The 27,865-nt window shown below is 46.8% G+C and overlaps 1 protein-coding gene across 1 annotated transcript in view; it reads left to right on the top strand.

The window, feature by feature from the left end:
• KIFAP3 (kinesin associated protein 3) overlaps window positions 1-27,865 on the top strand; it is a 1,290,910-nt gene that overhangs the window by 325,729 nt on the left and 937,316 nt on the right. The window contains exon 5 of the mRNA XM_078686865.1: window positions 9,121-9,262. Coding sequence (XP_078542991.1) covers window positions 9,121-9,262 — 142 coding nt within the window. The remainder of the gene's footprint in view (window positions 1-9,120; window positions 9,263-27,865) is intronic.

A 27,865-nucleotide genomic window follows, 5' to 3' on the forward strand; every position in this document is an offset into this window, starting at 1 on the left:
GCTCGCTTCCATGGCACATGTACCCAGACACGCTGAAAGTGGGCTGGTACAGCATCAATATGAAGAGCGGCATCAGCCTGAATTGCTTCCTTCCATACCGGAGGAACTTCTCTCATTGGGTAGTGTCTCACCTTCTTCTTAACAGAGGAATCAGAGTCAAACAATGACCGAGAAACACCTTCAGTCCTTAATGACAACAATGTCGCAACTGCGTCCTTAACATCTGAACCCACAATTGCGCCTTTCCCAAACTCGAACCGTACACGACACAACTCAGGCGGATTGGGCTCCAAATCATTCTCCTCTAAATCCTCAGAAAGGAAAGTACACATTTTCTCAAAAACGTATACGTATCTCTGCTTTGGTTCTTCCCACTGATGGAAGACATCCATAACAGACTTTAGCTCGTATTTTGTCGGGTTGGTCACCCATCTATGTGCCAAATAATTTAACGTTTCCTTCTCCCTAGAATCGGGCAGTTGACTACGCAACTGTTTACGCTCCGTGACAGGAGTCGGACTTGTTGCTCCAAAGAGAGGGTACAGAAGACTAGTAACAGTACTAGCCACTCTCTGTCGCACAGAGGGAGAAGTCGATGAAAGGACAGGCGGAAAAGCAGAGTGAGGCAAGGCAGACGCAGACGCAGAGGCAGTGTCAGGAGGAATACCAGGAGTGGTAGTCAATATAGTAGTCAAAGTCGTAGGAAGTAAAGGCAGAGCAGATGTCAAAGCCAGTGGCCCTTGAGGAGGCTGCACCGGAGGAACAGGAGCCAACTGAAGAGCAGCTGGTGGTTGCGGAGGAGCAGGAGGCAAAACAACCAGAGGTTGCGCAGCTAAAGGATGCGAAGGTGCCATAGCACTCTGCGCATAAGGGGGTGGCGAACTCAACAAATGCGACATTAGGGGATTTTTTTCAAGCTTTTTTGCTGCATCTTGCTGAAGAGGCGGCAAAACTGGATAGCATTTATCGATTACCATTTTACGTTGCCTGTGCAACTGCTCACTCATCTGTTCTTCTTCGTTATCTTTAAACTGCATAGCAGCTTGCATTATCGAGATACCCCTTTCTCTCTTATTTTTCTTCGCTAATTTAATTTCCTTCTGTTTGGCCTCCTTACGCCATAGGCGGAAAGAGTCAAACATCGCTGGCCGGGCTTTCTTCTTGAAGAGTTAAACTTCGAGATTATCTAAGATTTCCGTGTCAAAGCTACCATATTTGGGCCATTTTAAAACACCATCCTTTCTGGTGTATTTGATCCATACTTCATTATATGTGATGGGGCCTACTCCATGTTTCACATACAGTTCATAAGTTGGAGTTCCAATCGGAGGAACCGGACACGAGTCCTCCAATCGGGAGTCCCTATTATTAAAACCAAGACAAAACAAATTTCCAAGTCTGCTAAGACCAGGCATCTTCGCTCTCTAGTCTAGCTTCAAACTGCAAAGGATTATCGAATACGATATTCTCGTGAATACACGAATCCTTCGGCTTTGGTACTTGCAAGTTCCAAATCAAAGATCCCAAGGGGATACCCAAACTAAGAACCAACTAAGGACTGGGAGACGCTCCACTTATACTTAACTGAGGTATCGATGACGTCACCAGAAGACTCGTCTATCGTTTCGCTCTACCAATCGTCAAGGGTCCAAATCAGGGCGATAGCCAGGGCAGCAGTCCTTCGTAGCCGCCGGGAAGCGGGGAACCTCGCAGCAAAGACTTTCGGACCACATAGACATGCAGGGGTCGATGAAGTGGCGGCCTTCCTCCAGAATTTTCACACGAAGCTCCTCACGAACCTCTGGCTTGGACCGGTACCGTTGGTATCGCCCCACGTTGGGCGCCAGCTGCGGTACTGGGTTTTTCGGAACCCAGTGGTGTCAGGGTACACCCTAAGACCTCGAGTACTTTCCTGATTCAGACACAGAAACTCAGAGTCTTCTAGGTGAAGTCAAAGATCGAATTTATTGGCTGCAAACAAGTAACCGGCGTCCTAGAAGTAAAACGCAGTGTACATTCTCAGGAGACTGCTCAATCTTACAAAGCCAGGCTTCTCTTTTTATACAAAATATTAAGCTTTAGGCAAACATTCTTGGCATTACTGTTGACCATTCACATATTTCCACTACAAAGAAAAAGCAGAGTCATGATGACGAGCCCATATTTCAGTTTGACCAGCCCACAACAAATTACCCGGCAAGGCCCAACATTTTCATCAGATATCGGTGTACCCCCAATAAAAACGGGCACCTCCTCCTCGTAAAGCAAGTCGTAGAGACATTAACCGGGACAGGTGTGAGCAAGATTAGGCAGGGTGTGTGTGCGATGAAAAGGTTTATGGTAGGCTGTGCCTTAATGCTATCTCGCTCGGCCACTGGGAAAGGAACTGGCCGGGCAGGTTCGGCCTGGGGCAATGGTTTCAGCTTGCCCAGGTCGCAGAGAAGTCAATTAAGGTGTACGTGTCCTTTGGAATCGAATTTGGCTGTAGTTATAAGCCTATGTTAGGGCAACTCACAAAATGGGTGCCATACAAAAAATGGAAGCCAAGGGTTCAGGACGAAAATGACGATTTTGAGGTGAAATCGTTACTGGAATATGACGAAAATGCTTGTAAATAGTGTACTGGCCATTCTCTGTCTTTTGATACCAAAATCGTCATACTGCGGCAAAGGTTATTACACGAGCCCATAATTTTCAGAACCACAGGGCCGATATTTAAAGAAATTGTATGCGAGAAACCTTCGCGGGAGTGTACTCAACAACTTTCCAAAGTTTCCTGGCGATCGGATGAATGCTGTTTTAATTCTATTTATTTATTCGAGTGCTTGTGGATACACGATTTTTTGTTTTTCCATTTTGTGCGTACATCAGTATTCTAAAGATTATGAGGGCCCTGGGGGGGCCGATATTTAAAACCTTTTTATGCCAAAAACCTTCGCTGGAGTGTACTCAACAACTTCCCAATGTTTCATGGCGATCGGATGAATGCTGTTTTAATTATATTTATTTATTTGAGTGCTTGTGGATACACGATTTGTTATTTTTCCGTCTGGTGCGTACATCAGTATTCGAAAGATTATGAGGGCCCTGGGGGCCGATTTTCAAACAAATTTTATGCCAGAAACCTTCGCGGGAGTGTACTCACCAACTTGCCAAAGTTTCATGGTGATCGGATAAATGGTGTAGTAATGCATAAAGGACAAACAGACAGACAGACATACTTTCGTTTTTATATATATAGATTGAGAGAATCAGATGCTTCTTTATGCCCGACCAATCTGGGCCTCCTGCAGCTCACACCACTGTCGACCTTCCTATCCTAGAAGCTTTTCTCCCATCTCAAGTGCTATTGGCAAACCTACGGCTTGATCCTCTCTTGATCAAAATTATCCAACAGACTAATTCTGTGATAGCCTCAGTCCTCACTCAATTTTGCAATTCCTTTTTGTCTTCTGTCACGGACTTCTTGCAATGGAAATCAACAATTATGTTCGCTATTCTCGCAAATAACCAACACTGAGCTTTCCACCTTTTCAAACTACCTCTGTTTTCTCTTCCATCTAAAGTTCTATAGAACAACGTTAACACGGAGCTCTTCATCCACCTAGAAGCAGAATTTTCGGTATTTCTGGTTGTGGGTGAATGCACAGCTGTCGTCCTATTAAAATCTGTCTAGTTCAATATTGTCTCATCCCACACAAATTACATTAAGAGGTTGTGGGTGAAAAGCGGTACCCTGGTCTGGGTGGCTTCTTTCCTTTCAGATTGTTTTCAGTTTGTACCTAAGGATGGGTGAAGCTGCATTATTTTTGCATGAGTGATGAACATAATTCTTACAAAGATTACACGGTCTGAAAACGGTGTGCATGGAATGCCACCTTGCACAAAAGACATGCAGGATACCTGTTCAATGCTTGGGGCCATCATTAGTGTGAATACTGTACCCAAAGTACAATGGTAACACGAATGCCTGCTGAGTGTTTTGGGAGGTAGTCTGCGTGACATTTCACCACAGATGACTGTCCGGTGCATTGTGACTTCTGTGCATATAATTTTCATGATGGCATCTGCTGCCATATTTCCAGCCACTGAAGGAACCAATCCTTTGGCAGTAACACTTCGTCATTTATATGAAATCTCATCTTATTTATTTTCCCTCTCACATGGCTACACATACTTTCAATTAGTGACCCCTGACCCTGCTTGCAGGCCAGGTCACCCCCTCCTGCAGGACGGCATCACCCATGTGGGAGTGCTCTGCTGCTGCCGCTCTGAGATGGTGCTCGCTCCTTCTCTGCCCAGCTCGTAGTTGAGTATCGGTGCGTCTGCACCTGTACTTTTCGCGCTTGCTCTGCTCTCTGTGCCCATTGTTGTGCCCTTGCGCCCCCCACCCCCCTTCTTGCTTCTGTACCCTCGCTTCCCGCCGTGGACAGCCGCACCCACTCACCGCCCGGCTCCCGCCTCCCAGCTGCACCTCCCTTCCTCCCTTCTTTAAATGGCGGCCACTGCCCGGCCGCGCGCAGGTGGCACGCCGCTGGCGCGCCAAAAGCAAGCCCGTCCGCGCCTGGACTGCGCCCAGCGCCAGAACCCCTGGACCCTGCACCCACAACTACGTCAGACTCCAATACGACGCCAACACCCTCCACGCTCTCAACACCGGCCGAGACCACCCCTGCTTCCAGGCCACCCCGAAACGCACCCACGGACCCTTCTCCTGCCAGACTTGCAACTTCACCTGCAACATAACCACCAAACCTCCAAGGACCAGACCCAGCCACCTCCACTGCATACTCCTCAACACCCGCTCAGCACGCAAACACGCCGTTGAGCTCTGGGACCTGCTCGACACCTCTGCCCCAGACGTTGCCTTCCTGACCGAGAACTTGTGGAACGACTCCTTGGCACCAGACATCGCCATAGCCATCCCTGACGGCTACAAGATCTCCGGCAGAGACCGCACCAACGGAATCGGAGGAGGAATAGCCATCATCCACAAGTCCACCCTCCAGGTCCACACCCTTGCAGACGACTCCATCCTCTCCGCCGAAAACCTTCACTTCCGGATCCACACCGACCCCAACGCCACCCTCAGAGGAACACTCGTCTATAGACCGCCCGGACCCTCTTCAGCGACTCCATCGCCGACCTCGCCAGCACCCATGCTCTTGCCTCAACGGACTATATCCTCCTCGGGGACCTGAACTTCCACCTCGAGAATAACAACGACGCCAACTCCGTCACCCTGATCGACAACCTCGCCAACCTCTGCCTCCGACAACTGGTCACCGAACCAGCCCACGCCGCCGGCCACACGCTCGACCCCGTCTTCTCCACAAGCACCCACATCACCTTCAACCACACCACCGAACTCCACTGGACTGACCACCGCTGCATCCACTTCACCTTCAAGAAACCAACCAAGCACCACCACACACAACAGCTGCCTTGCCGCTGCTGGAGCAAAGTCACCGAAGACCAGCTGACCTCCACCCTTGCCCACAACCCACCCCCGGACCCCACCAACATAGACACCGCCGCCTGAAACTTCAGACAGTGGATCAACGACTGTGCCAACACCCTCGCCCCGCTCAAGAAGTCCTCCATCAACCACTCCAGCAAGAAAGCCGCCTGGTTCACCGAAGAATTCCTAACCTCCAAACGCACATGCCGGAAACTGGAGAAGAATGGCTCCACAACCGCACACCACACAGCCACGCAGCCCACAAGGACGCCATCCGCAGACACCACCACCTCATCAGAACAGCCAGGAGAGCTTCCTTCAAAGCCCACCTGGACAGCAACGCACACAACAGCAAAGAGCTATTCAACATAGTAAAGGAACTCTCCAACCCCAGCGCCAACACCAACGACATCCCGCCCTCACAAGATCTGTGCGACTCACTGGCCACCTTCTTCCATCGCAAGATCGCCGACCGCTTGAACACCTCAGCCACCCCGACCGCAACAAACCCCACCCCGAACACCACCTGCACCAACGAGCTGACCTCCTGGTCTCACGTCAGCGACGACGAGACCCGTAAGGTTATGAACTCCATCCACTCAGGATCTCCATCAGACCCCTGCCCACACCACGTTTTCAACAAAGCTGACGCTACCATCGCACCCCAACTACGGAAGATCATCAACTCCTCCTTCGACACAGCGACATTCCCGGAAAGCTGGTAGCATGCCGAAATCAACGCCCTCCTCAAGAAGCCTAAGGCAGACCTCAAGAACTTCCGGCCCATCTCCCTTCTCCCCTTCCCGGCAAAGGTCATCGCGAAAATCGCCAACATACAGCTGACCCGCCACCTCGAGGACAACAACATCCCAGACCCATCCCAGTCCGGATTCAGACGAAATCACAGCACCGAGACAGCCCTCATCGCCGCCACAGACTACATCAGGCGCCTACTAGACAACGGCGAAACCTCAGTCCTCATCCTCCTGGACCTGTCAGCCGCCTTCGACACGGTTTGCCACTGCACACTAAGAACACGCCTCCAAGAAGCCGGAATCCAGAATAAGGCCCTGGACTGAACCACGTCCTTCCTCTCTGGCAGAACCCAGCGAGTCCGCCTCCCACCAATCCGATCTTAAGCCACTGACATTATCTGCGGCGTACCCCAGGGCTCATGCCTCAGCCCGACCCTGTTCAGCGTCTACTTGACCCCACTCGCACAAGTGGCCTCTCCCTCACCAAGGACCCACACACCGCCAAAACCAACCTCCACGAGGGAATGAGGGCCGTCGCCGAATGGATGAGGAAAAGCCACCTGAAACTGAACTTGGACAAGACAGATTTCCTGATCCTCGGCCCCACCCCCTCTGCATGGGACGACTCCTGGTGGCCGACCGCACTGGGAACAGCTCCAACACCCACGAACCACGCGCGCAACCTCGGATTCATCCTCGACGCCTCCCTCTCCATGTTAAAGCAGGTCAACGCCATCTCCTCCTCCTGCTACAACACCCTCCGCATACTTCACAGGATCTACAAGTGGATCCCGACCGAAACCAGAAGAACGGTGACCCAAGCCCTCGTTAGAAGCCGGCTGGACTACGGCAACGCACTCTACGCAGGGACCCCGGCCAAAATCCTGCCACGACTACAACGCATTCAAAACGCCTCCACCCGACTGATCCTCAACGTCCCCCACCACAGCCACATCACCCCCCACCTAAGAGACCTGAACTGGCTCCCTGTCAACAAGAGGATCACATTCAAGCTCCTCACCCACACACACAAAGCTCTCCACAACACCGGACCAGCCTACCTGAACAGACTCAACTTCTGCACCCCCTGCCCGCCAGCTCCACTCCACCAGCCTCGCCTTTGCTGCCGTCCCACGCATCCAACGAACAACCTACAGGGGCAGATCCTTCTCCTTCCTCGCCGCCAAGACCTGGAACACCCTCCCCACCCATCTGCGGCAGACCCAAGACCTGCTCACCTTCAGAAGGCTCCTCAAGACCTGGCTCTTCCATCAGTAGCAGCACCCCCCCCCCCCCTCCTCCCCCCTCAGCGCCTTGAGACCCTCACGGGTAAGTAGTGCACTTTACAAATTCCTTGATTGATTGATTAGTCAATCCTTCTCTTATCGATGGGATATACTGTAGAAAGTGTACCATACTACCTGCATAGCAATTCAGCAATTCTCTTTCAGGCCTGCCCTCCGTGTTACACCAATTCTCTTAGTGCTTTATTTCAACGGAGTCCGTGAAAAATTGCCTTGTCACTGTCCTGATGTAGAAACCCACTTTCCATTCATTATTTCATTCATTCACTTTGATTGGTTTTATTAATCATCTCTTTAGTTTGTTGCTATTTCTGTACAATCAAACGGTTTGGCGACGTATGTGACTGGTCCATACCATGTATACTGGTACAGTGACTTTGGGCCTGATTTAGAGTTTGGCATACAGATATCCCATCCACCTTATTACAAGTGCATTATCTTTTAATGCACTTGCACTAGGCAGACTAGATATCCATCACGTTTGTGGTATCCGTATACCAAACTCTAAACTAGGTCATTTCTGCTAGCATGTAATGTGACCTGCAAGTCCCAGGTTTGAATCCCAAAAGGCCACCTTCACCTTTCATTCTTTTGAAATTATTAAATTGAGCACCAATAAATTGAGTGATGATACAGATTATATACACTACTTACAAATGTCAAAACAAGTTATTGTTATAAACCGTTCTAATAAATGAAATTGAAATAAAATGCAGTGGCTTTGTCTGTCCAATCTTAGCTGAATGAATGTTTATCATGAAGATGTGGAACCTCCTTGTCAGTTTTATTTATTTCTTTTAACAATTTTATATTCATTTTATATAGCACTCATGCGCACTGTGTATATGGGCGCTTTACATTGCAACAGTAACATTGTGTATTATATTGAAAATATAGAACTTAGGATATAGGGCCAGGCATTTCAAAGTGAGATCTAGTAAGAAGAGCATCAAGAGTTTAAGGCTGGGTAGCACAGAAAAAAGTGGAGGTACCAAGTTAGAGTGTCTTGACTGGGTTCCAGCTACATTTAAAGAAGATTGAAAAAGAGGGAGGAATGCTTCCTCACAATTTACTATGAAGAGGAGTAACTTGAGGGAGTAGTAAGACATGAAACCGGCGTAGCAATATCATAGTGGCCTATAAAACCGAGAAGTAGGATATAAGTAATGAAAGGACAGTGTGTGAGTATCATCTCTGGAATGTAGAGGCAGCAAGAGGCTGGGTGAAGAGAAGATGGGCAACACTGAAGCACATCAGTAGTAGAAGTAACAATGGAGGAGCATAGATCTAGAAGGCAAAATATAGATATGTACATTAATAGAATCTAGGGATTTTGAGTTAGTCTGAAGAGATGAATTTTAGGTGCCGTAATATGAGCTTGTTTTAAAGGTCCATTCAGAGAGCCCATAGTACAGGTGCAGCGCCTGAGAAGAATAGCTTCAGAAGTTTAGTGGCTCATGACTTAAACAAAAGGGTTGTATACTTGTATTGTCATATTATTTGCTCCTTTTGTTCCCATATGCTGTGTTGTACTTTGTACATAAATAAGTGCAATTCCTCGCAGCTTGTTTAATTTTACGTCTTTCTTTGATGTATGCAGATTGATGAGGTAGCTAGTATCAATGACATGGATGAATACATTGAATTGCTGTACGAAGACATTGCAGATAAGGTGCGGGGCTCGGCACTGATACTTCAGCTGGCACGAAATCCTGATAACCTGGAGGAACTACTGCTGAATGGTAAGTTGCATTTCTATCGTTTCTTGTATGCATTTTTTTTTTTAAAGTAGGGGCAACAGACAAAGTAAGACTGAGCAGGTGTGTCTTCATTGTTGCAGGAGAATTGCAAGTTTTTTCAAGTCATTTATCTGGGAGACGATTAAACAGTTTTGGTGTTCAAGTATTGTTTCAAACACGTGTCTTTAAGTTTTTCCAGAAGAGTAGCAAATTGGTGTTGAGCCCTAGGGTATCTGAAAGACTTTTTCAGAGCCTTGGGTTTGGCTTTACAAGGTCTGATTCCTTCTCCCTTTCATCAAGATCTAAGGAGGCTCAGAGGTGTTGGTAGTGTCACATACATTGTGCCCCAGAAAACGCCTTTGTTTGCAACATCTCGTTCACTGTAATGTACCTGTGGAGTGTTTTAATCCTTTTACCACCTTGCAGTAACATCTATGTTCGAGGCATGTGGGCTGCTGAATTCATATCTGTGCATAGATCGCCGCCTAGTGTTGGGTCCGGATGATTGCACATTGTTGTCCTGGAAGAGTCTTCGAAGTATCACAAGATAGGTGGCTCCTCCCCTGGACTACAGTGCGCATGGGCATCCTCTCCATCCTTAGATTGTTTTTTTCCGCCATTGGGTTTGGATATGATTTCCAACTCGGAGTTCGGAATCGATAGAAAACTTTTCTGAAAGGCCACAAGGCCTTCGGGGTCGTCGGTATTGTTTATTCGATTGGTGACGACAACTTTCTTTCTGTTATTTCTCTACTCACAGCGTCGAATTGGGCCACGCGGCCTTTCTTCGACACCAGAGGCCTTTCGTCGATGGAACGAAGTCCGTTCAAACGATGCCCCAATTGTAACTCAAAATTCCCACACATAGATAAACACCCTGTGTGTAACAAGTGTTTATCACCAGAACACAATGAAGCCAACTGCTTAGCTTGTGCGCAGTTTCGTTCGAAGAAAACTCTTCGGGTTCGAAGAGCAGCGAGGCAGACGATGCAGAAGCCAGCGCCTGACCCGGAGAACATCTTTGAAGACGACGAAGAGGTCGTCGAAGCTGAGGACTCAGACCAGCAGTCGGAGCAGGGGTCGGAACATGACTCCGACTACTACGTCGACAATGAAGACTACATCGTCGAGGTAGGGGACGACAATCAAGGCATCGGAGCCGTCGAGGACGACTCCGGCGAGGACATGGGGCCAACCGTAAGTACGGGGCCCAATACATATATTGAAACGCTTCCAACGGCTCAGGTCGAGGCATCGCCGGAAGGCCTTAGCCAAGATCAAAACATCGATTCTATAGCCCCGCAAGTCTGCCCGGCTAAGAATGTAAGGCAAGAGCCATCGGTGCAACATTACCATTCCCTGGTAATATCGAAACCGAAAGTTTCAGAGGCAAAACAGAAACCGAAACTGATAGTTCCCACTCTTCGGACCAAAAGACGCAAATCCATCTGCGCCGACCAAAAACAAAATGGCCGCCGAAAGGGATGAGTCGCATATCAGGGCTGTCGAGCCGAGAGCCAGCACGCCCATGGACATGCCTAAGCTAAAGGCCGTCGAGCCGCCAAGATCGATACCGACGCCAAGCAACACAAACAAGGGACTCCAGCAGAAGATGGTTGTCGAACCGAAACAAAAAGTCGACAAGCCGAAGACGTTGCAAACAAGAACAGTCGAGCCGAAGACAATGGTCGAGGCCAAGGGGTCGATCGAGCCGAGGCAAGATATCGCTCCGAAGCAACAAGCTCCGAAGATGACGCCAAGAAAAAAAGTGGTTATCGACCAAACAAAAACAGTCGGGTCGATACCATTCACGGCATTGAGAAAAGTCATACAGCCGAAAAAGACTGTCGAAGCACAAAAGCCCCTCGGACAGATAACATTCGGACTTCCGGTGCACGTGCGGCAAAGATCGGTCGAACCTACAACTGAGATTGAACCGACACAAACAAAACAGGCTACACAAAGGAAAAGAGCTCAAGCACATGAAGAGCAAGAGCCCTCAACAGAAGAACAGTCCAAACTGTATGTGGACCCAGATACTGGCACAATTACCCTATTAAAAAGGAAAATCAGACCAGACACTTCTGCTGAACACTACAAGATACCTCTCAATAGAGTGCGAACAATAAACAATATGTTGGGGGGTGAAAGCCTATGCATTGTAAATGTATATATCCAGAAAGGGAAAGCAAATGAATATAAGGCAGACTTGGAACGTTTAAAAACTGACCTGGATGAGGTGTGTAACCGGTATCCAAGGGATGTGCTCATAATATTGGGAGACTTCAACCATAAATTGAACCCTAAAATAATGGACTCTTGGTTGAAGGACTTGTTGGATGCATATAAAATAGAGCAGGCGCAATTTCCCTGCCGCGAGACTTCAACTAAAGATGATGAGCTTGGGCAACTGTTGGGGGTTATGGGATTTGTATGTACCAATGGTAGAAAGAAAGCATAAAGGCCCGCGAAGCGTACCTTTAAGGTAGGACAACAATTGTGCCCCATAGATTACGTATTCATACAGGCCTGGTATTTCCATCTTATCAAACAGTTTGAAATTCTGGGGGTGGAGGGTAGCGACCACTATCCACTGCAGGTTGAACTTCAGGTAAATGGCCCCCCGCAAAGACAAAAAGTGCTATTAGTAGATGTAGAATACCCCAAGCGGTTAACAACACGAATCACCGAGGAATATATACAGAAACTAAGCGCATTTCAGCTAACAGTGAATTTGGGTAACCTTGTACCAGAAGAGAGCATAACCTGGTACGAGGGTATAATAAGGCAATTGGTGGAATGCCTCCGGATTACGTTAAAGTGCAATAACCATAAAATAGTAAACAATGAGACATCACACCCTAATAATACCAAACATTGGTTTGATGCTGAATGCCGGAAACTAAAGGCCGGTATTAAGAAACAAGAAAGACGCCTCAGGGGTAACTACAGTGAGGAAGTGGTAACAGAACTCAGAAAAATGAAGTTAAAATACAAGACAGTTATCAGAGATAAAAAAAGGAGTTTTAAGGACAAATGTTGGGATAACTTACTTGTGGTGATTGAAGATAAAAATGTGAAAGGCTTTTGGAGGTTAATACAGGACTGTATGGGAAAAGCACAAGGGATCATGCAGTGCTCAGTGCCAGAGGACAAGTGGCTGACCTACCTAGAGGAAATATATGGGAAATGGCCAATGAGGGAGGGAATAATGGTAAATGCTTGGCCAGGAATAAGTGAAGAATTAAAAACCCACTTTTCCCCAGATCGAATTAGAACCATAATATCTAGGTTAAACCTAACACGGGCGGCTGTCCCTGACAACCTGCCAGCTGTCATAATAAAAACAAACATAGAATGGTGGGCAGAGTTCCTTTCAAATATGTTTTTAGGGATCCTAAATACAGGTGAATTCCCTGCAAATTGGATAGGGGCTATTGTTAGGCCAATCCATAAAAAAGGCGATGCAAACTCGCCCAAAAATTACCGCTTAATAAACCTTTTGGATATAGGTGAAAAGGTCTTTTCCAAGGTAATCCTAGGGATACTAAAGGAGTGGGTGGAAGACAAACAGATAATACCCCCAGAACAGGGGGGGTTTAAAGAAGGCCACTCAACAATTGACCATTGTTTTGCTCTGTGGTCCATCGCACGGAAGTCAATTGATCAGAGGGGTAATTTATTCTGCTGTTTCGTTGACTTCCGTGCAGCCTTTGATCTTGTGGACAGGGAACAGCTGTGGTCAACACTAGTAGGGTATGAACACAGGATGACCTGCTGGTCCTTATCCAAGCATTACATACAGAAAATTAGGCACAGATAATATTGGACACGGATGGAAGACTGACCGGGAGAATTCCTATTGGGAACGGCTTAAGGCAGGGGTGCGTCCTAGCCCCCCTACTGTTCGCCCTGTTTTTAGCTGACCTACCCCAAGTATTAAAAGATGTCAGAGGGGCGAACCCGAAAATGGGAGGAAAGCACGTATCGTGCCTCCTTTATGCCGATGACCTAGTAATTATGGGTCAAACGGAGATAGGCCTCCAGAGAAAACTAAATAGGTTTAAAGAATATTGTACGAGTAAAAAATTAGTGGTAAATATGGATAAGACGAAAATTGTATGTTTTGGGAGAAGGAAAGTGAAGTTTTCGTGTCTTGGCACAATTTTGCTTGAGAGGGTGTCTAATTACAGATATTTGGGAATGTGGTTCTCAGGTAACTTGAAATGGCATACACACCTGCAAGCATTAAAAATAAGGGCATTGGCGTCGGTCAAAGGGGTGAAAGGTCAGATAGGCCGGTCTTAAAAGCCTATAAAGCAATGGTCCCCCCCACAATTTTTGTATGGAGCCGAGGTTATTTATCTCAGTGGTAAGACCTCCTGGGATAGAGAGGAGGGAAATGTATTAAAAAGCTTATTCGCACTGCCAAAATCCTCTATGGTGCAGGCAGCACGACTGGAGCTGGGAATAACCTCCTGGGCTATAACAGCTTGTATGAGCCTTGTACGCTTCTGGCAGCGGTTGGGAGTAGGGGAAATCGCTAAAATCTCCCAATGGGCTAAGGAGGAAATCGCCATTAGTGAGCTTCCCTGGGCAAAAGAGGTGAGAGCCTCAGTAAGCAAGGCTTATGGGGTGTTAAATTTGAAGGTAGGCTTGCGGCAAGACCCCATAATAATTGGGAAAAAAGAATTAAAGATTCAAGGGGTCAATATGTCCCGTAGTTATGATCGGGACTACCTTGCTCAAAAGACCTCGGTAGCACACATGAAAGTGGCGTGGGAGAGCAGCCAACACTTCCCCTACGTGGATCGGCTACCTAGCCACAATCTGAGGCGAGAAGTCTTGAAAATGCGAATTGGCATAAACCCAGGTTATGCGAATAACGGGGTTCGAAACCTAATGATAGGATGTAATGGGAAATGCACTTGCACTTCAGGAACCACCTGCGATATTTTACACATTTTATTAGATTGTACGAGATTTTTAGACTTTCGAAAGGAGTTTTTATGTCCGATTTTTTGAAAATATAAGATTACGCACAGAATGCAAGCCGCTACTCTCTTGGTGGAATTGGAGAATTTAGATATAGCCTGTGCGTTGGGGAAATATATTAATAAAGTTAAGTTGTTCCTCAAATGCGCAGAAGAACATGTATAGTGGAGGCCTTATCTTTGAATAAAGGTAGAGACACCAAGGTATAACAGTAGTAAAAATTGCATTCTGAAGAAGTCATGTATAGGCAATTTTTTTTTTTTTTTTGCGATTTTAATAAATAAATGTTATAATACTCCGTTTTAAAAGGAACACGAGAAGTTAAACTATATGTATCTTGAGGTGTAATTGTGGTTTTAATATTATCATGTTATGCTGCTGCTCTTTCTCTTTGCTGAATATTGTCATGTTTTGTTGCTGTTCTTTCTCTTATCACGGAATGTGGGAAATTTACTTTTAAGGTTTTAACAAATCAAATAAAGTTTTGCTTGACTGACAAAAAAAAGAGATTCTTCTACATCTCCAACTCTCTTTGAGCCTATCAGAACACAGGTGCAAGAAACATATACATATTCTCCCTCACACACAGATGAGGATGTGGAATATGACGATAGTGACATGTATAATTCTCCAGTATTAGGGGTGTCTTTCATAGATTCACATGCCTGAATCATTCCCCGTCGTCTGAGTGGGAGTCCCACGGTACATAAAAAAGTAATAATATGCCATAAATATGTAGTAAATACCAATAAAAACAAACCAGGAAGTAAAGTAGCCAAAGCTACAGTAGGAAAAACTTCCACATCTATGACTATCCTAGTCATTTTGTATAGTCCAAACTACAGCCAGTCAGGCGCCAGCTCTCACCAGAATGTTCTCCCCAGAGGCTTAGGCTCTCAGATTTTCTACCGCACGTTGTGTGAAGGGAGTCTCCCTGAGCTCTGCATAAAACAGTGTAAACTGAAAATACACATATCATAAGCACAGGATAATGCAATCATGTAAACATGTGTAAAAACATAACATATGAAGCGTCTGACAGCAGTAATGGAGGTGGGAAACAGAGGCTCACCTTATTTGAAAAGATTTCGTTGAACTGCACGACCCACAGAAGTATCCGCTTCGCTGGTTGCGTCCAAAGAGTAATGCTTGGTAAATGTATGGCGACTGGCCCAAGTAGCAGATCTGCAGATCTGCTGAATAGGAACTCCAGCAAATAAAGCCGTAGACAATGACATTGCTCTTGTGGAATGAGCTCTAGGAGCTGCTTGCAACGGTCGTCCTGATTGCATATGGCAAAAGGCAATGGCAGAAGATATCCATCTTGCAATAGATTCAGATTCAGATTCAAAATACTTTATTCGGTTAAAAAGCAAAAATAACCATAAAAGTAGCATGAAAAGGTACAGTTTACAGGGGAGTCATGTGTTCATTATTTAAAATACATGTGTACAACATAGAGATTAATTCATTTGAATCGATTTACGACATTTAAAAACAGATTTAAAAAATTCACCAAGTGAGGCTACCATAAAGACAGTTTCCATTTTCTGGCACTCTAAGAACGCTAAGCGACATCTGTATATATTTAGGTCTTTAGAATAGGGATGATAAGTTTCTTTCGAAAGAAGGTATAAAATTTACAAAAGAATAAAATATGTATATCAGACTGTGGGGACACGTCATCACATGGGCAAAAGGATAGTTCTTTCGACCAACAATTCATCACAGGAAAAGATAAAACCCTAAAAACAATGTTGAGTCTAAACCGGGTTAGAAGGAAACGTTCATGGTTGGACATATACAATGATAAATATGGCTGTAGTTTCTCTCCACATAAAATATCCTGATGAGCAGAAACAGTCTTTTTTCTTGCCTCCTCTAAGTGTCTTTTGTCCCTGAGATAGGTAATGCACAAATTTTTCAGGTCTCTTCTTGATATGTATGCCATTGATGAGGGATCCTCAAAGTATTGGGCACAATTTAGTTCCTTGAGAAAATTTCTGACATACCATATCCATTTAAAATCATTAATATTGTCCAGTGCTAAAATGTCCTTTAAAATGGCCCGGTTAACCACACATTCGTCATTTGTCCAAACCCTGTGCCAAAGAAGGATTGGCTGAATCCTAATCGTATCAGTAACATAAATTACTCCCAATTCAACATGGCATATCATAGTTGCAGTACTTTCAGGCACGGACAAGATGTAACGTAAAAATTTGTTTTCCATGGTTTGAATTGAACTAATATTTGAGTAACCCCACAAACCTGATCCATAGGTGGCTACAGCTAAACAAGTTGCCCTATAAATAATTAAAATTTCCTTTATGGGTTTTTTCCCTAATTTTTTCATAAAACATTGTAAAGCCATAATAGTTTTGGAAAACAACAGGGATCTAGCATAGATTGCACTAGTCCATGAGCCACTTTCATGAAACAGAATTCCCAAATATGGGAAGGTGGAGGTCTTTTCTAAGGGATTGGAATTTATAAAAATAGGTTTCAAATGCTTGCTTGTTCTTGACCCACAATACATAGACAAAGTTTTTGAGCAGTTGATTTTTAAGTCTAAGCCAAGCATGAAACTATTAAAAGATGTGACCAAAGTTTGTAGCGCCATTGGGGTTCGTGCCATCAAAACAGCGTCGTCAGCGTACATCAGGGCAGGGACAGGCCTTCCAGCCACCATAGGCATGTCCCTACCCTCCTGCACGAGACGTTTCTCCAAGCCATTTATATATAGCAAAAATAAAAAGGGGGCTAAAACGCACCCTTGGCGTACACCCCGGCCAATCCCAAATTGTCTACTACATTCTCCATCTTTCCCATAACGGACACTTGCAGTGGCCCCGGAATATAGATCTTGCAAGAAGCATATAATGGCATTGTCTACCCCCAGATCGGCCATAATTGACCACAATTTATTATGTGAAACACAATCAAAAGCTGACGATAAGTCAACAAAGGTGAGGTATAGACGTTGTTTTTTAACCCTTATATACTTCTGTTGCAAGATAAACAAATTCAGTCCTTGCTCTATAGTCCCTAAACCCCTTTGGAACCCAAATTGAAAATCGCTTAACACCCCATTATCTTCTGCCCAGATTCGCAGCTTATCTAAAACCACTCTCCCCAAAATTTTTATAGAAGAGTCCAATAAAGAAATTGGCCTGTAACACATGCAGTTCTGCCTGTCACCTTTCTTGAAGATTGGGACTATAGTCTATGTAAACCAGGTAGGAACTAAACCTTTTGCCAAAGCAACATTAAAAAGCTGGACAAGCAATGGCCCCCATAATTCGGTGTTAGCCTTATAGAGGTCTGCTGGTATACCATCTGGTCCAGCCGCCTTACCCCCCCTTAGTTGCCTTCAAGCTCGCAAGAACTTCAGGAAGGGTTACAACCAAGACTTTGGATGTGTCTAAGTTTAAAAGCATAGGGTCCTGGCCTGTATCGAGGACTGGTTCCACAGCCCTGTAAAGGGAGGAAAAGTGCGCCACCCACTCATCTTCTGGGATGGCGATTTCCATGCGTGCCTTTTTTCATATAGGAGGGGGGTATTAATAACCCTCCAAAAAGCTGCCGGATCCTTGGATTGTGACGCCTCACATAATTCATCCCAAGCCTCCCTTCTTATGGAGACCTTCCTGTCCTTCAATACTATGTTATAGTCCCTCCTCAAAATTCTAATTTGGGTTACATCCCGTGGTCTTTTGTGGATCGCGTGTCTAAGCTTTGATAAGGCTTTAGTACATTTCTTATCGAACCATTTTCTATTGGGCTTTAGGGAGTTTTTCCTTGCAACCCACAACGCCTCCTTAATTGCGGTAGAAATGATGTTAAAATGAATTAAAATTTCATTACTCTCGGCATGCTCGTTCAAACAGATCAAAAAACTACTCATACACTTATTCAGTAATTTAGACAAAAAATCAACCGGGACCACTCTACTCCATTTAAGGCTATAACCATTTTGGGTACCTAACTTCACATCCTGCGCCATATAGTTGGAACCTACTATATGATCGGGTGCAGCAAATAGGTTCTCCATTTTTACTACCTGTGGGTAATGGTCACTTAATGGTAGGTCCATGATACTAGAGCTAATCAATCTGCCCGCAGAGCTATTTGTACACAAACTAAAATCAATGATAGATGAAGCCCCCCGCCCCACAAATGTTGGAACAAATGGCATTGTGTGGTGGGCTAGCTCATTTGTAAACCCAAGATCAAAATTAAAAATCATCTCATTTAATGAATCACCTAATAGGGTATGTTCAAAATGCGTCAAGTTAATATCCTGTTCCAACATCAGGCCGCAAATACCCTTCTGACCCTTTTTACACAGAGTACAATTAAAATCACCCCCCCATAATACCATGACTTCACCCTTTTTTTTTGTATCAAATTCATTCTGTATGTCTGCAGTTATAGTGACAAATACATCCTTAATCATGCTACTTAAACAGTTATTGTAGAAATTAAAAAGAACAATCGTTGGACCCTTCCTTGTGTCTATCACTATTTTCTGATAGTAACTGGATCCGGGAGAAAAGGAGATCTTATCATAAACTAGCAGGTTCGATATATACACAGTTAATCCTCCCTTGGGTCTTCCGTGTGCGCCCCCCACCGCAGGTGTAAAATAAGTTCTATAGCCATTAAGGTGTGTCGGTGCGGTGGTCCAGGTTTCTTGTAAGGCTAATATGCCAACATCGGCAATTACATCACACCAGGACGGATTGGAAATTTTCTGCTTTAAACCTGCCACATTCCAAAAAACCACCTTGCAGTATTCTTCTATGGGTAACGCTTCTGCAATAGCTCCAGTTTGACTACCCTGACTCCCTTGTGTAATCTCATCCACCCCATGAATTTCGTGTGTCTCAACATGAATTTCATGTATCTCAACACACCCCAAGGGTTTTATAGGCCCCAAATCTGCAGGTTTAGTTGTCTTAAAAACCTGTTCTTTTATCATGGGGAGTCAATCCACCGCTTCCAAACAATCAAACCGGTTGGAACACGGAAAGATCGGAGGAAATTGTAGATTGCCTAGCCATCCTGGGTCAAAACTTTGTGGATGGCAGTAAGGGGGCCTCGCTCTATGTTTCACTACATTCCAACCATCTTCATCTCTCCCTCCCCCTTGTATGTTATAATGGTTACTATCAGAAGCCAGACCCTTGTTACCTCCTTGGTGTCGGTTGTCCCTAGTCCAACTCCACCTGTTGTCCGGGTGTTCGCCCTCAGGGTAAAAATAGGATAGTGCCCTAGCCGTAATAGAAAGACCATGGTTTCTAGGGGGTCTTGTGGTAATATATTTAGCGGTTAGTGGGTTCTCAAATGTTATTACCACACAATCGCCGTATGCCCTTTTTTTATTATACCCAATCCATGGGGCCCTTTCAACCATCAGAATATTACTTCTGATAGCTGGCGGGAGAGGGTAATTATCATTCAGCCAGTGAATGGTTTTATTTACAAGTCCCCCATTATTTTCATTTGAATTTGCATTTAGTTGAGGGACTCCTGTGAGAACCACAACATACGGTGCAGCTTTTGGGGGTAAGTGTATTTTTCTACGCACCTCCCTTTTTTCTGAGTTATCTTTATCCTGTTGTGATTTAAGAGTTTGTGGGACTGGCACTACTTTATCATTCGGGGCGGGAGTTTTAGGGGTTGGTATAGTTTTTGGCGATGGATTCGTGGTAGGAGCACTTTTAGCAGCTGCTAGTGGCCTATTCGTTATAGTTTTTGCAGGAGGAACTTTATTATTCAAGTTAAAGCTAGGGGCACTTATATCTTTATGAATATTTTTTAATATAGTTTCCAAACAGCGTAACCTAACCTCGATGGGTTCGAGGAAAATTTTTAGCATTTCAAAGATGTTATTATTAGCCATGTTTAGGCTACTACTGTTCTCACTACCTCTAGCTTGATTGTTTACTACACCGCTTAATTCCAGTATTTCCTCCAAACTGCTATCTAAAACAGTTTCGTCTGGGAGACTTAATGGTAGGCCGATGTTGGGCTGGTGGCCTGCCCTATTATCACTAGTATGAGCAACTGGATTGCTGCTCACATTCAAAGGCACAGGATCTAAAATGGTCAGATCTTGATTCTTGCTAATATGGGCTTTTCTCCCTTTGCTCATGTTAGGTTTAATAGTTTTTTGAATATTAATCTTCTGTTTAGGGATTGCCCCCTCTTTCATACCCCTTTGGATTAAATCGCTAGCTATGGGTAGATTTTCGGTCTCATTTTCAGCTGAGCTGCTAGCCACTAACAAAGAAAGATTAGGAGTTGCCTCCATACCTTCCTGGGAGCCTAGAGCATTATAACCCCCATCGTTCTGTACATTTCCTAGATTTTTCGGAACAGATACACTATTAGGAGTACGAGCTTGAGCAATAGGACCTAAAGAGGAACGTCTAGCCGCGGCTAAATCCTGAGACACCCTTCTATCCATAAGTATGATCCCTTCATCGATTAAAGCATTGGTGCGAACAATAAATTCGTCAAGGGTACCAGTCAGTTTCTTTACTCCTGCAGCAGCCCTGCTTCTAGTTTCTGGGAATTCATGGCAGACCCTACAAGTACCCGGCAATAAGGCAAAGGGTAATCTTGGTAAGTACGACAGCCAGTCTCGAAATGTCAATATCCTAATAGGTCACAATAGCGAGTAACATGGATGGTTAGCCAACTTACAGTTCAGATGTCCCACTGTCCGTGTGCTAATGGCAGTCAGGCAGAGTTTCTGGCCCAGGCCAGGCTCCTCAGGCCTATGAGGGCCACAGAGGGCCCGCCCTTTGCCCGGGCTTAGCCCCGCGCTGTGCCCCGCTCGCGTCCCGCTACGCGGAGGGGGCGTTGGTCTTTGTAGCGCCTCCGGGCGCCTACATGCGCGTCACTGCTGCGCGCCCCCGCTAAGGCTCCTGGGGGTTGGAGTCCCCTCGCTCTGCTGTCCGCGTTGCTGATGGTGAAAGGCGGCAGCAGAGTGGACTCAGCTCCTGGACCCGCTGGACCCGTTGGCGGACTCGTTCTCCGCCTCCACAAAGGTAGCGTCTTCACCTGTCTCCTCTGGCAATTGGAAAGGGCTCTCCACGGTGCTCCGGGCGTGCTGGTCTTTGTAGCGCCTCCGGGCGCCTACATGCGCGTCACTGCTGCGCGCCCCTGCTAAGGCTCCTGGGGGTTGGAGTCCCCTCGCTCTGCTGTCCGCGTTGCTGATGGTGAAAGGCGGCAGCAGAGTGGACTCAGCTCCTGGACCCGCTGGACCCGTTGGCGGACTCGTTCTCCGCCTCCACAAAGGTAGCATCTTCACCTGTCTCCTCTGGCAATTGGAAAGGGCTCTCCCTGCAATAGTCTGTTTTTAAAACTGCCTGCCCCTTATGAATAGCACTGTAGGTGATAAACAGTTGGTCAGAAGAGCGTAAGGCGGATGTCCTCTGCAGATAGAATTTAAGACATCTCTTAACATCCAGCGTATGCAATGCTCTTTCCGCCGGTGCTTGCGGGTTAGGAAAAAATGATTTCAGAATTATGGGTTCGTTAAGGTGAAAAGTCGAAGGTACCTTGGGAATGTACTTCGGATTAGTGCGGAGCATTACAGAGTCACTTGTAAACTGCAGGAAAGGATGGTGAACTGTAAAAGCCTGAAGATCACTGACTCTTCTGGAGCATGTTAAAGCCAGCAACAGTGCTACCTTCCACAAGAGATATTTGAGATCAGCCTTGTGGATAGGTTCGAAAGGATGACCCATGAGTTGTGCCAGGACAACGTTAAGATGCCACACAGGAGGCGGTCGTCGTATTGGAGGGAACATCCTAAAAAGTCCTTTAAAGAATTTCTGTATGATCCTCGCAGAGTATAAGGAATTAGTACCAACCTGCCGATATCTCGAGATCGCCGCCAGGAACACTTTCAGGGTTGCGTGAGAGAGGCCTGATTTTGCTAAATGTAGGAAGAAAGGTAGAATCTCTTCCGGCGTTGCTGAAAAGGGATGAACACCGTGTGCGTGACACCAGATGCAGAAACGCTTCCACTTTAGACTGTATGTCTTTATGGTAGCAGGTGCCCTTGCCCTGGCCAGAACCTCCTTGCATTCCTGTGGGATGTTTAGGTGGGTGAACTCACAGTACTCAGGCGCCAAGCTGCTAATCTCAGTGATGTTGGATCTGGATGGTAGACCTCCATGCTGAGTAAGTTCGGGATTGGATTCAACTGAATCGGTTCGCACTCTGACAGAAGAAGAAGTTCTGTAAACCAATACTGGCGCGGCCATCTGGGGGCAATCAGGATCAATCTGCACGGTTCCTTTTTCATTTTCCGCAGGACCCTGGGGACTAATGGAATCGGCGGAAAAGCGTATGCATATGTCCGAGACCAATCTATCGAAAATGCATTCCCCTGAGAGTCCTTGTGGGGATGCCAGCTTGCAAAGAATTGGCATTTGCTGTTGGTCTTCGTTGCAAATAGATCAGGGGCTGGACGACCCCACAGGCGAAAGATGCGTTCCACTGTCTGCTGATGCAACTCCCACTCGTGAGTGGAGACTGTCGTCCTGCTGAGTGTGTCTGCCAAGACATTCTCTATTCCTGGAACATGCACTGCTTGGAGATTTACATTGTGCTGTAAGGCCCATGCCCATAATTCTTGGGCTTCCTGGGAGAGGAGAAGAGATCGAGTTCCTCCCTCTTGTTGACGTAATGCATGCTTGTTGTGTTGTCTGTTCTTATCAACACATTATAATCTTGAATGATTGCATGAAACGCCTTGAGTGCTAGAAATATGGCTCTCAACTCCAGACGGTTGATGTGCCATCGCCTTTGTGGAGCAGTCCACTTGCCGCTGATTGTGAGACCTTGAAGATGCTCTCTCCAGCCCTCGAGAGACGCATCCGTCGTGATGGTGAGGTTTGGTGACTCTTGAAGAAATGCACACCCCTGCTGGAGATGTCGTTTGTGTGTCCACCAGCGTAGAGAATTTTGCATTTGCGGTGTGATCTTGATGAGATCTTCGAACGTCCCGGAGACTTGTAGCCACTGCAGGGTTAGCTCTTCCTGGAGAGGTCTCATTCTGAGATGACAGTTTGGTAGTAATGGGATGCAAGAAGATACCATCCCCAGAAAGGACTTGTATAGCCGAACAGAAACTGACTTTTTTGATAACAGATTCTGCGCCATGTTTTTTATCCTTATTTGTCTCTCCTCCGAGACAAAGGCTTGTAGTTTTTGAGTGTCCAATGTTGCTCCCAAGAAAGCTTGTCTTTGAGAAGGTCTTCATTGGGATTTTTCGAGATTGATGGAAAGGCCCAGAGATTGGAACAGGTGTAGGCACTGTTGTAGATGAGATTGCACAACTGCTCGAGAATTGGCCTTTATAAGGCAGTCGTCTAAGTACGGAAAAATTTGAATTCCCTCCAGCCGGAGGTGCGCCGCTACTGGAGCTAGAACCTTGGTAAAAACTCTTGGCGCTGACCGTAGTCCGAAAGGAAGAACTTTGAGTTGGTAATCCCTGGCAGCCACCCTGAAGCGCAGGAATTTTCTGTGGCGAGGTAGAATGGGAATATGGAAATATGCATCTTTGAGATCTAAGGTGACCATGTAATCTCCCGCTGCTAAAAGATGCAATATTTCCTGGAGCGATAACATCCTGAAAGTTAATTTTCTTAAGTACTTGTTTAGAGCACGAAGATCTAGAATCAGGCGCCACTCTCCGTTTTTCTTCCTTATTAGTAAAAATCGGGAGTAAAACCCCATTCCCCTCATCTTCTGAGGTACGCTCTCGATCGCTCCTTTTGCATCATCAATCTGATTTGGGCAAATAGCTCCTTCAGGTGAGCTGGGGGTGGTCCTTTCGGGGAAACATTTGGAGGTATTTTTTCTAATTCTAGGGCATGACCCCTGGCCACAATTACCAGGACCCATTTGTCTGATGTTATTGACTGCCAATTTGAGTAAAATTTGGATATTCGTCCTCCAATTCGTTCTTGACAGCAGGGTAGCGGTGGTGGCAGGTGAAAAGTCTCATTGGTGCTTATCTTTTCCACGATAATTCGCCTTTCCCCTGTTCTGGGCATAAGTGGACTTTCTCTGGCCATAAGACTGATAGCGTTGAGAATGGTATCGTTGATTGTATTGTCTGTAAGAGGATTGTTGGTTATACCCACCTCTGGTAGAGGACGAACCTCGTCCTCTCACTCCTCGAAAGGGCGGCTTGCGGAATTGGAAGGTACCTAAGGATTTTGCCGTTTCAGTATCCTTCTTTATTGTCTGTAAGGCGTCCTCCACCTGAGGACCAAACAGATATTCTCCATCATATGGCAAGTCCAGCACCTTATTTTGTACTTCTTGTCTAAAAGAAGTAGACCGTAGCCAACCCTGTCTGCGAAGAACCGCAGCTCCCGCTAGTTGCCGAAAGCCCGTTGAGGCTACATCCACTGCTGAATCAATAATCTCTTCTGAGATTCTTTGGGCCTTCCTGTAGTATCTTGAGCGCTTCAGCCTTAGAAGGTTCAGGTAGGAGATCAATAAATGGTGCAATGTCCGACCACATCTGTCAGTCATACCTTCCTAAGATGGCTAATGAATTTGCCGCTCGAACTGTCGTAGCCGCCATAGTGGAGACACGTTTCCCTATCGAATCTAGGCGTTTGCCATCTCTGTCTGGCGGGGCTGTAAGTGGAAAAGAAGGGTTCCGAGCCCTCTTTTGAGCTGCCTGGACAATCACAGAGTCAAATTTCGGCTGCCCGATAAGGCACGCAGGAGATTTGTCCGGTGCTCTGTATTTCTTTTCCAAACGTGGCAGGACTGGAGGAATGGATGCCGGGGTTGACATGACTTTTATACCCTACTGCCAACTAAAGTCAATTATAGGTATAGACTTAATCTGTTTCCTGGGCTGATCTTTAAAATCATATAGGAAACAGTCTTGTTCCTTATGTTCCATATTGATATGAAAACGTTTAGTTGCACGTTCCATTAAAAGGTGGAAGCTAACCACGTCCACTGGTGGTGAAATTGAGACTGCTTGATGCGAAGGGGAAGGTGTTTGAACCTGGTATTCATCCCACTCCGACTCATCCTGTACCTCTCCTTCTTCTCTTTGCTCCTCCTCATCTGAAGACCGAGGATCTACTTCCTCCACCTGAGACTGTGAAGTAGGTGAAACAGGAGCTGTTGGTTGTAAAACTGGCACCGGTACTTCAGTGGCCGGAGTAGCAGGCACTGAGCCCATAGCTTCAGAAGGTGGAAATCTTCTATAATAATTGTCCAACATGTATTGAAGGTTGGTCAGTAAGGCAACTGGTACCTGCGCGACAGGTAAACTGTCCATCTGGACTCTATCTGTACAGGTGGTTGTTCATCCTCCAGTTAGTCTTCTTATACCTTGATATTCAGCTCAGAAGGACTAGTGGCTGCTCCGAATGAATGAACTACCTCATCCTCACTGTCCGAGTCTAAAAGTCTGTCCGGCACCTGCGATGATGGCTTTGGTGTAAAGAACACAGTCGACGGTGACCATACCTGCAACGCAGTGCAAGATGACAATTGCGGCGTCGACGGTGCGTTTTCCGCTGCTTCAGTAGCAGATATCAAAGGCTCCGTCGACGGTACGGATTTCGTCGACGAGACGGACTTAGTCGACGGGACGGACTTAGTCGACGGGACGGACTTAGTCGACGGGACGGACTTAGTCGACGGGACGGACTTAGTCGACGGGACGGACTTAGTCGACGGGACGGACTTAGTCGACGGGACGGACTTAGTCGACGGGATGGACTTAGTCGACGGGATTGTAGGAGAGTAGGGTCTGCAATCCTATGATCACCCAGATTTTTGCTTTTTGTTTCACTGGTTTACGACTTTCCCTGGCTGTGGGCCTGCTAATCAGACCCACAGCCTAGCTGTTCTCTCTATTCCAAATTGTACCCAGGTACTGAATTGGCACTGGGCCCTCTCTAAGTCCCTGTACCCAGGGCTGAGGTGTACCCAGAAGTCTCCCAGGGGCTGCAGCATGTATTATGCCACCCCTGGGCTGACTAACCAAACAGACACAACTGGCTGCCTGACAGCTGGGGCAAAGTGGTGTACTCACCCTTTGCTTTAGATATAGTATACCTATATCTAAACCTAAATGGACACACAGATCTCCTATCAGTCACTCCTATGGCAGGCCTTGACAATCCTGAAGGCAGAGTGCTTGGAATCGTGTGAGATGGTGCTCTGGCATGAGCTGAGCCTGTCTGCGGCTTTCGGGATCTATCCCTTAGCCGTTTCCATGATATCGCATACCATATACTCTTAAGTGCCTTATAATCCTCGCGGTTATATGCCAACTCTGGTATCGCTTTATCAAAACATGTCGAGTAAGGTGTCATACGAATTGGAATACTAACCCCTCGCCAATTCTGGCGACGGGGTTAGCATTCCACCCTTCTAGAGGGACACGACATGTTGGTAACCTGAAACCCCGGTTAAAGTCAGACAGAGCCTTAGCTCCACAAAATGGATGCTGCCACCGAGACACAAGTCTGCCCTCCTGTTGCTGGGAGTCCTCCCAGCCCAGGAGGCAAGGACAAAGGGTTTCCCGTCAGGGGCGGTGCCAGCACCGTCCCAGACAGGATTTTGTGTATCCTAGGTAGGCAGGGCTTTAGAGGAAGGTGACTGCAAGTGGCACCCCGGTGCTCACTGTGCATAGGCCGGCTTGAACCAGTTCCAGGGGCACACCAGACCCTGAGCTGGGAAAAGCCCGCCAAAGGAGAGGGGTGTAACCACCCCCTCCTGGTCCCACCCATAGGGCAGGACTTAGTCGAGGGACCGGCCATCTTTAAAGACTGCACGACGCTTGTCCAGCACGACCACCGAGTGACCCTCGACTGAGTGCTTTGGGGTAAGAGAAGCCCCGACCCTGAGCAGCTCCAGCACCGAAGTTCAGCCCCCCTGCAACCACGAGATCTGCGTGGGGCCCTTCTGCTCTTTGCTGCTCACCGCGTTGTCCCGGTCACTTCCCCGTTGGCTAGTGGCCCTCTGACGACGAACTTCGACGACAAACACCGCTGGTCTGGTTGCTCCAGACTGGCCCTTGCTCCCCTCCAACAGAGGAGCACCCCGGACCCTCCTGGTCCACTCCAGACGCCATTTTAAGTCCACCGCGTGGGCTTGCATTTGCCAAGACTTGTTGCCCCAATCCTGGGTCCAGCGACGTCGACAGCAGACCCCTTCGTGGGACAGCTCGCACCTCCATCCTGGTCCCCGACAACGCCTCCTGGTCCGAGAGACTGCAGAGCCCAGCAGCGCCCACTCACCTGGTTGAGGTGACTTCGTCCGGTGCCATCCTGGTGCCCACCTAAATCACTGGCTAGTGATTCAGAACTTGGTCCCCTCTGCTTACAGGTCTCCTTCTTCCCTGATCCAGGCTTGGATCACCACGAACTTCTTCACTGGCCGCCTGCCAGCAACTTCTTTCTTCAGGCTCCTGATTCGTCAACGAGGGTTTCCGACGCAACGTGAACCCTATGCAGCCGCAGCCCCTGGGCTAGGTAAACTGAGTACTCCGGTGCTCCAGCATAGTCCAATACTCTAAGTGTTCATATCCACTCTTGTTTT

The sequence above is a fragment of the Lissotriton helveticus genome, chromosome 1_1 (assembly GCF_964261635.1).
Source record: "Lissotriton helveticus chromosome 1_1, aLisHel1.1, whole genome shotgun sequence".
NCBI classification, from domain to species: domain Eukaryota; kingdom Metazoa; phylum Chordata; class Amphibia; order Caudata; family Salamandridae; genus Lissotriton; species Lissotriton helveticus.